The sequence below is a fragment of the Chenopodium album genome, chromosome 5 (assembly GCF_948465745.1).
Source record: "Chenopodium album chromosome 5, dcCheAlbu1.1, whole genome shotgun sequence".
Taxonomy (NCBI): domain Eukaryota; kingdom Viridiplantae; phylum Streptophyta; class Magnoliopsida; order Caryophyllales; family Amaranthaceae; genus Chenopodium; species Chenopodium album.
Window position 1 is genome coordinate 30056434 of NC_137838.1, and position 8946 is coordinate 30065379.

General features: G+C 35.8%; 1 protein-coding gene and 1 non-coding gene across 3 annotated transcripts; both read right to left on the reverse strand.

Moving 5' to 3' along the window:
* Positions 1–1365: 1365 nt before the first annotated feature.
* Positions 1366–5616, reverse strand: LOC145630636 (importin beta-like SAD2 homolog). 2 transcript variants are annotated; one of them, XM_081682852.1, is made up of 5 exons: positions 5252–5616; positions 4265–4356; positions 4076–4163; positions 3833–3976; positions 1366–1810 (listed from the first exon to the last, which is right to left on the reverse strand). In XM_081682852.1, the coding sequence occupies exons 2-5, from the start codon at positions 4293–4295 to the stop codon at positions 1732–1734; spliced, it is 342 nt and encodes a 113-aa protein (XP_081538978.1). In that variant the 5' UTR covers positions 4296–4356; positions 5252–5616; the 3' UTR covers positions 1366–1731. The 2 variants fall into 2 exon arrangements, with proteins under 2 accessions (XP_081538978.1, XP_081538977.1); XM_081682851.1 differs by having other exon boundaries at positions 4265–4397.
* Positions 5617–8322: 2706 nt separating this feature from the next.
* LOC145633543 (small nucleolar RNA R71) lies at positions 8323–8429 on the reverse strand. The gene has a single exon (XR_014112860.1). It is a non-coding gene; the product is annotated as a small nucleolar RNA R71 (small nucleolar RNA).
* Positions 8430–8946: the final 517 nt, after the last annotated feature.

Sequence of the window (8946 nt, forward strand, 5' to 3'; positions counted from 1 at the left end):
CGTTTAATAAGATAATTAATAATCTTGTTAGGGTTAATGTGATTATAATTCAAGTGATCGCCAATAATAGTTTATTTGTGCATTAAATTCAACCAACATAGATTAAACAGGTTTAGGGTTAACCTATTGATTGTATGTTAATCAGAAAGCGCACATGAATACGAGCAGAACAAAGTAGAGGCCTATTATTAGGGCAGGTTCAATCTCTTTTAGGTTGGATTTGTACCTTCATCCCCGAACCCTTATTTGGTTCATGACCTTATGGAGTTGACGATCTCTTGGATCGTTAAGGGGTGTAACCTTCACCTCGTGAACGGTTTACAAGTTCCTTAAAAACTTGTTGGCGACTCTTTTGCTCTATCTTCTTCCCTTTTGGACGCCACCGTACTTTAGTGTATGATCACAGTGGGGTTCAAGCTAGTGGGATTTTTAAAGGCTTGAAACTATTCCCTACACAAAGCATAAGAATTTTGATGCATATTGGCAACTAGCATGACCCCTTGAATTCTTCAAGTCTTCAAAAGGTCTTCTTTTGCAACTTCATGGCTTTGTCATCCAAGAACCTCCATCTTCAAGACTAATCTAAATATTAAGGTACAAAAATACTCAACGGTACGCAGACCCTATTTAGATTTACAAAAATACATCACGGATCGCAGTCCGTATTTTCTATGCTAATCGGGCCCCACTAGTTGCCATTTTATAAAACTTGTGAGAGAATATACATTCCATTCATCCATTTACTCTTTGTGAATGGCCCATGCATTTTACAACAATAAACAAGTAATAATGCATAAACACTCGATAACTAGTAACTAATCTAGGTGGTTAATCCAATTAACACGCCTAATTAAAACTAGTCAAAGTTGTTTAAACCGATTATGTAAATAAACGCAATTAATATTTGAAGCTCCCACTAAATTCCGCATCCATCTTAATTAATCCAATTAATTAAGCCACTAAAATCCAATTATTTTTCAAATTTTTTTTTTGGCAATTGCCGCTCATTAAAACTGAGGCCTACACTAGTGGAAAAAGGTCATTCGTAACGGGCATTCGTAACGGACGGTGCCCGTTACGAATAACAATGGCTATCCGTAACGGCCACATACGTAACGGAATTCAGTTGCCCGTTACGAATAACCTCGTTATTCGTAACGGGCAGAACCTGACCGTTACAAATAACCCCGTTATTCGTAACGGGCACATGTTTTGCCCGTTACGAGTAACCGGGTTATTTGTAACGGTCAGGTTCTGCCCGTTACGAATAACGGGGTTATTGGTAACAGGCAGATTCTGCTCGTTACGAATACTGTGAGATTCAATTAAAAAAAAAATCCAGCACATGCTGGACAGCTAGCTAGCTTACAGAATTATTTTATCAGTCAATATATATATTTATTTATTTTATACAAGTATAGTATACACCTAATAATTACAGAGTAATATACAATCAGCAATTTAATTATTTCCTAATATAACTAAAACTAAAAACAAAGCAAAAGCAAATCTCAAAACAAAGCAGCTGCTCACAAATGAACACACTACATTCCAGAAGCTACTCTCAGATTCCCTGAAGCAGCTGATTAGGTAAGCGATTGGCTTCAGAATTTGTATAGTGTGGTGAAGCTTTGGTGATGTGCATACAAAAGTAACGAATGAACCCTCGGACATGGACTCTATCTGCAAAGCCATGAACAACTACCACTTGAAAAAGATAGAACGAACACTCTACTCGGATAACATTGCGAGAACAAAAGAGATTTGGTATGAGATTCCAGAGATAGCTGCTGCAACAACTCTGCTGCATCTGCAACATTACAAAACAAGAAAGCATAGCAAGCAATGAGAAAAAATAAATGCATAACTGCATCTTGAAAGACTTGAAAAAATAAATAGAGATAACATATCAACTATGAATGGTTCTGAGCAAAATCCACACATCCACGACTCTGGTAGGGATCTTCCAAGTACCTTATCTTCGAAATCAGCCACTTTTCTCCTATACTACAAGCATCTATAAATAACAATTGATCAGGCTCATTCAAATTAGCATCAATGCAAAACATGACATTCAGAAAAGGCAAGCAAAAAAAATATATATATAAAAAAATAAAAAATAAAAAATAAAAACAAAGTTTAATCACAGAAAACAAGACTTCTAAATTGTGACTTATATAAATAGCATTTGGTACTCAGCAGTTGGACATTAGAAGTTTCGAATTAGAATATTGGGACAATCAAATAGTACTCAACAGTTTGATATTGATCTCAATGAGGCCGGGAGACAACAAAGCTGTAGCAGTTTAAATGTTCTAATTTAGGCTTTGTTATAATGTTCTGATTTTTAGCTCTGAAGTTCAGCTCTGCTTTTAGTTTTGAACTTCAGATCTGAAATTCAGCTCTGATTTCAATTCTGAAATTCAGCTCTAATTTCAGTTTTGAATTTCACTTCTGATTTTTAGTTCCTTTATTAACTTTTTTGGGCTTTACTTAATCAAATATACTTAATTAAATATGCTAGTATAAAATATAGTCTCTGCCTCTCTAATAATGATTCAGAATATCGACCCATGTGTGAATTCTTGAACATTATCCGTACATGTAAAATCAATGACATAAAATGATGTAATTAAAGAAAATTTCAAGGAGTCAAATATGTCATAACATGCTCATTATGATGATTAATATGTCAAATATGTACCCATGCCCGTGACAGACAATATTAATCAAGTCTAACATTGTGCTAAAAGAGGTTTCCTGGACTACTCTTAATTTTATTAAAAATATGTAACACTCTTAAGATAAGGTTATTTTCCCAAATATTCTCATCCTATAACTTTTTCACCATTTAATAATTATTTAATTATGGAAGCAGTAAAAGACATGCATCTCGGCCAAATTATAATATGAATTCCTTGTTTTAGGAACATTAGTATTCTTGAAAAGGTGACTATAGCAGAGTAACCTTACAAGATTTTTATATAGAAAATTAAGTACATAAGCAAGTACATAAAACAGTTATAAGAATTAAAGTAAGAGCTAATTCTACACATATTATAAGTACATAGATTATAGCTGTGCTAAGTTCCTACATGTTTAAGTGAACAATGTAAGAGCACAAACACCTCCACTTCTTTCAGAATCGCTATGCATAATTAAGTGAACAATGTAAGGGCACAAACAAAAAGCTCTCCTTCAAACTAATGAAATGGGGAAAGGGAAGCCACCCAATCACTTTTTTTGATCAACCCACAATAAAACCAACATATATGACACATCCCTGAGCAAGGCACCAGATCAAAACAGAAGAAACATACGTTAACCACCACCAAGGACCTTATGAACAGGCTTATCTCTACCAAAAAGACGATAATTCTTAGACTTCAAAGAAGGAGCAGATTTATCGTCATTCGGAATTGGAAGAAGAAGAATCATGGTAAAAATTACATACCAGTTGGAGCTCATAAAGCAAGCACAATAAGGAAAAAAAATGGGGCAAATGACTGCTAAAATTTATCAGTCTGCCTATGCAAAAACACTACAGAACTTTTTTTTTATATTAAGCATTAATCAAGAAACATGTAAACTTTTTGTAAAATCAAATATAGTGCTTGTTGAACATGAATACACTGTCAAGCTAGCTATTATCTAATTTGACTTTTGACTGTACTAGCCAATAGAGAATTAGGTAAGCAACTCCACCTACTTGATGATGAGCAACTAGAATCAGAGAAAACCCAAAAGAATAAAACAACATATGATTTGCTTTATTTTTTTTTTTGTGATGATACCGCAATATACCATACATAATCAGCAATCATGTACTTACTCATATTTTCTAGCAAGAATCCGCAAACCAAACAGAGCACCATAGACCTGTTGATCTTGCAAATTATGCTTCACCCAGTGGCCATGCCACTGCTTAGGGTAATCAACATGGATAATTGTTTTGAGGCACTCGCCAAACTGCACCCTACAAATGGCAACCACAATAAACATCAAACGCCCTTCAAAATTGAAATTTGGATATGATAGCTTACATAGATAACAATAGCACAACAAATAGCCATACCTCAAAAGTGGTGGAACTTGAACCACAAACACAAGGATATTTTCTCTTACCAAGGCTTTATCAGCCGGTGAGATCTTTGATTGCTCCTCTGAAATTAAAAATAAAAATATAACCAAGCATACAATATCAATATCGAATCAATATCGAATGACCGAGCTACGACAATTAAAGTCAAAGTCTTAACCGTACCACTACACGAAAGGAAACGAACCGGGATCATGATCGAGGCGACCAATTCTTGGCAATAAAGTTCTTGAAATGAATACTAGCAACCTGTCTCACTGCCATATCACAATACCCGTCAAATATTATCTGTAATAGCCTGACCATATCATAGATAGAATGACTAACATTGCAATAGGATCATAGATAGAATGACAAACATTGCAATAGCTTAACATATTATCTGTTCTTGATAAAATATAGAAATGCATAGATAGGATCATATATAGAATGACTAACATTGCAATAACTTAACAAATTATCTGCTACCATCTGTTTCAGGGACTAACGTATATAGTAACATTTCCTTAGCTTCTATCAACTACAAAAAATCAATCTACTAGTGATTAAATTGACAAGCGATCATTAACTGCTACAAGGAATAGACATAATCCACATAAAATCAGCCTTTTATTCATCAATACCTAGAGATGAAAATAGTAGTACAAATTTGACACATACCCAAATCAAAATCGAAGGCAGCCTGTAAAGTTATTTTAAAAAAAAATAAAAATAAAAAAAATAAAATCAGAAACTAGTGATTCAGATCAGTGCAAGGATTGAAAAATGCAAGTCATACGCTTAACAAAACTCGAAGAACCCTAGAATTAATCAACATGCCATATCGGGTTTCTTAGTTCTCTCTATAAACAAAAAAAATTACAAAAAAAAATTCGGCAATTAGGTATTAATCGACAAAGATGAACAAAATTCATTACTGATTGCATGTATTACTCGTTTCTATTGAAGAACATATTTTTTTAGATTTATTATTCGTGTAAACATACAAAGCATAATCGAACCATACAAATGCCAAAAATGAATCAAATACAAATTGCATGTTGAAAAAAATAAAGCAAATTAGAATTCACAAGAACAAATTCAAGAATTTAAACAATTAGATGCCCAGAAATCAATTCAAGAAGAGGAAAAAACAATTGAAGGACTTCTTACCTCAAGATCTAAAATGGTTGAAGTTTTAGGCAAATATATCCCAAATTATAAGAATTGTTCTTCAGTAGTTTTTGACAATTCGCCGCTATCTAGATCAAATATCTAGAATTCACTATAAGAGGAACAACAAATTAACACTGATTTCTTTTTCTTCGCATTGTGCACCGCCCGTAATAAAATCTTCGAACATTTTTTCACATACCCATCAACCATAATTTCTCTGTAAGAGCTTAAAAAGAGAGGAGGAACAAGGGGTAGGAGGACGGAGGAGGAGAGAAAGAGCACAAGTGTTTAGAAAACTCAGATTGATGGAGGAGAGGAGAAAGAGACTGGTGAATGACGGGGAGGAGAGGGGAGGAGAGAGAGAGGGACTGATGAGAGAGTAAGAGGGTTAAGGCTATTAGGTGAAACCCTAAAAAGCCAAGTACGGGCTCCTCTCATCAGTTGGGCCTGTTACGTGTAATATAGTATTCGTAACGGGCAAAATAGTGTCCGTTACGAATACTTATTTATTCGTAACGGGCACTAATTTGTCCGTTACGAATACTTATTTATTCGTAACGGGCACTAATTTGTCCGTTACGAATACATATGTATTCGTAACGGACACTATTTTGCCCGTTACGAATAAATAAGTATTCGTAACGGACACTATTTTGCCCGTTACGAATATCTTAATTGTAACGGGTAAAGCTTTGCCCGTTACAAATAGCCCGTTACAAATGAGATTTTTTCCACTAGTGCCAGCCTCCAAAATTTATTAAAATAATTAAAACCAAATTAGATTTATAAAATAATTAAATGACAAATTAAGCAAACATAAAGCCGTCCGTACTCAAGTGGTTCACACACTACATACGTGCCATATGAAAGTTAAGGTTGTCTAACAACTCCGCACTATACGACTTGGCACACGTGCCTTCACCACCCTACATAGCACTAGCTAGGTACACCCTGAAATGTCTAATTTATATAGTGTTTTACCCCCGTCCCATGGTCATAATTAGTAGTGTTTTTGGCTCTTTAGAGCCACTTTATTACTAATTTGTGTTTTCTAGTGTTTTCGTAGTTTTAGTTGAGTTTTACAGGAAATTGCACTTTTGGAGCATTTTCCCGGGTTTTCATGGATCAACTACGAAAGCTAGAAAGACACGACCACTCTTGAAGCCCAGGATCGGTGAGGGCCGGTGATTAAGGGCTCGGTATGTGATACCGGGGCTATTGGATCGATTAATCAAGACCCGATGAGGAAATCCATATTGGGCCGAGGAATCGAGCCCAATCGAAATCCAAGCCTCGAAGAAGAAGTCGGGCCCGATCGGGCAAGCATACGCCCGATCAGGCAAGCATACGCCCGATCGGGCGGATGCGCGCATAAGCACCCTCAAGGAAGAAGCGTGCCCGATCGGGTGAGGATAAGCTCGACCGGGCGCGGCATACTTGCAGTGGGCATGTCAAAAGGCGGGCCCGATCGGGCGCGTGTTTTTCTTAGTAGATGATTAGATTTGTTTTAATTTTTTTGTTGGGGACTGTTTAAGTACGAATTATGTACGTAAATTCTGATTACCTTCTCTTTTATATTTTCTCTCTCTACTTAGGATATTTTCTCTCTCTTAAATTCTCTCTCAACTTTGTTCTTAATTACTTTCATTAATCCAGATTTCTTTTGGTAACAATTTCTTCTCTTTTAATTTCAGTTATTTTATTTACTTCTTTGATTATGTCTTGCTTTATTTATTTGATTAGTTTAGTTATGATGATGCTTGAGTAGTTTTATTTCTAGGGTTTATGGGGATCTAATAAATATTATGAAGGGGTAAATTTGTGATTGTTAATTATCAATGCTTGGTTAATTTCCTATTGATTGATTTAATGCTATGCAATTAGGTTTGGCCAGATTTAATTGTATGAGTTTAGCAATATTAATTCGAGATTCGACAGATGAGAATTGATGTATAGGCTTAGTTTCAATAAGCAGACTAATTTATAAATGGTTAAGTCGAGATTCGACATATGAGATTTAATGCCGGTAAATTAACTCTGTGATTATAATACGTTGTGAAATCCCTTTATAATCTGATTAATCAATGCTTGATGATTGCTTATTATGATTTGCCCCAGAATATTGTTTATTAGTGAACCTATGCCCTAGGTCTTTTAATATTTAATTCCTCCCTATTTTATTTCCTCCGATCTTATTCTTCGTAGTATAGACTTTATTTACAACAATATTGGTTACCTAGATAATTTAGATTATAATAATTAATTAGGAGTAGAAAGACTTGTTTCCCTGTGGATTTGACCCTACTTCCCTATCTACTTTAGTTAGAGGACTTAGGTAATTACTTTTGATTAGGGGATACGACTTTATCTTGTCAAATTTTGGCGTCGTTGCCGGGGAAACGGTTTTATTTTTATTTTCAGATTTTTTTTTAGTCTAGATTATCCTCTTTTGTCTCAGAGAACGTTAGTTCTTTGAGGGAATTCTTATATTTGTGTTTTAGTTCCTTGTTTATGCCCAGGTGCTCTAGATCAGGTTACATCCCATTTGATCCTGAGATCAAGCGCTCTTTTCATAGGCAAAGGAAAATCTACAGACAAATTCTGGCGGGTTCCGAGGAGGACAAGAGTCGAAGAGATCCTCCCTCTAATTCTAGTGACACAGAAATTCCTTCAGATTCAGAATCATAGATGACGGCCCAGAAGAAACTCAGTGACTACTCGCAGCCGAAGCTCACAGATTTCCCGCACCTTACTCCCACTCCGGTGCTAGATGGAGTTCAGTTTGAAATCAAGCCCCAATTTATCACTATGATAGAGAGGAAGCAATTCAGTGGAGCTAAGGGTGAAGATCTTAATCTTCACATCGCAGATTTCTGCTGTATTGTAACATCATTAGACAAGCCGGGGTCACGCAGGACCAAATCAGGGAGATTCTTTTTCCTTTTTCATTATGTGGCAAAGCTAAATTATTGTTTAATGGTTTGAATAGAACTGCACTTGGTATTACTGACTGGGAAACTCTTGCTTTGAATTTCTATAATAAATATTATCCTGCAGAGAGAACAACGGTACTAAGGAGTGCTATTCAGAACTTTGCTCAAGAGGCTGACGAAACGCTATATGAGGCTTGGGAGAGGTTCAAGGACCTACAGAGAGAATGCCCCCACCACAATCTAGCACAATGGCAATTGATCCAAGCATTCTACAATGGACTTGGAAATTCTTCTAGATTAGTTCTAAATTATGCAGCCGGTGGGAGGTTCATGAATTTAAATGTGGATGATGCAGGACAGGTTATCGAAGACATGACAATAAAAAAATTCCCAATACGGGAATCCGAGAGGGTTTGCAAATAAAGGAAAACATAATGTCGATTCCGAATCCTTTTTGCAAGCTCAATTAACGACTATTTGTCAAAAATTAGATAATCTTACTGTTACTCCTAACTCTGTAGCTTTTGTTTCTTCTGTTGCTAACAATGAAGCTTTTTGTGAAAATTGTAGAATTGTAGGGCATTCGGAGCAAGATTGTAGGAGCTCTATGGAACAAGTTAATGCCTTCCAAACCTATAGGCAGAATAACCCATATTCCAATTATTACAATGCCGGTTATCGGAACCATCCATATCTTTCGTACCGGAGCACCAATGTACAAAACCCCCCACCTCCACAACAACCACAACAGCAAACCCC

What these genes read in the sequence shown, in the direction of transcription:
- LOC145630636 (XM_081682852.1), bottom strand. Translation starts at nt 4,295, where the DNA reads ATGATCCCGGTTCGTTTCCTTTCGTGTAGTG. An exon ending in CAAGTTCCACCACTTTTGAG is followed by an intron (nt 3,977 to 4,075) that starts GTATGGCTATTT and finishes TGCCATTTGTAG; the next exon opens with GGTGCAGTTTGGCGAGTGCC. An exon ending in ATTCTTGCTAGAAAATATGA is followed by an intron (nt 1,811 to 3,832) that starts GTAAGTACATGA and finishes GTAATGTTGCAG; the next exon opens with ATGCAGCAGAGTTGTTGCAG.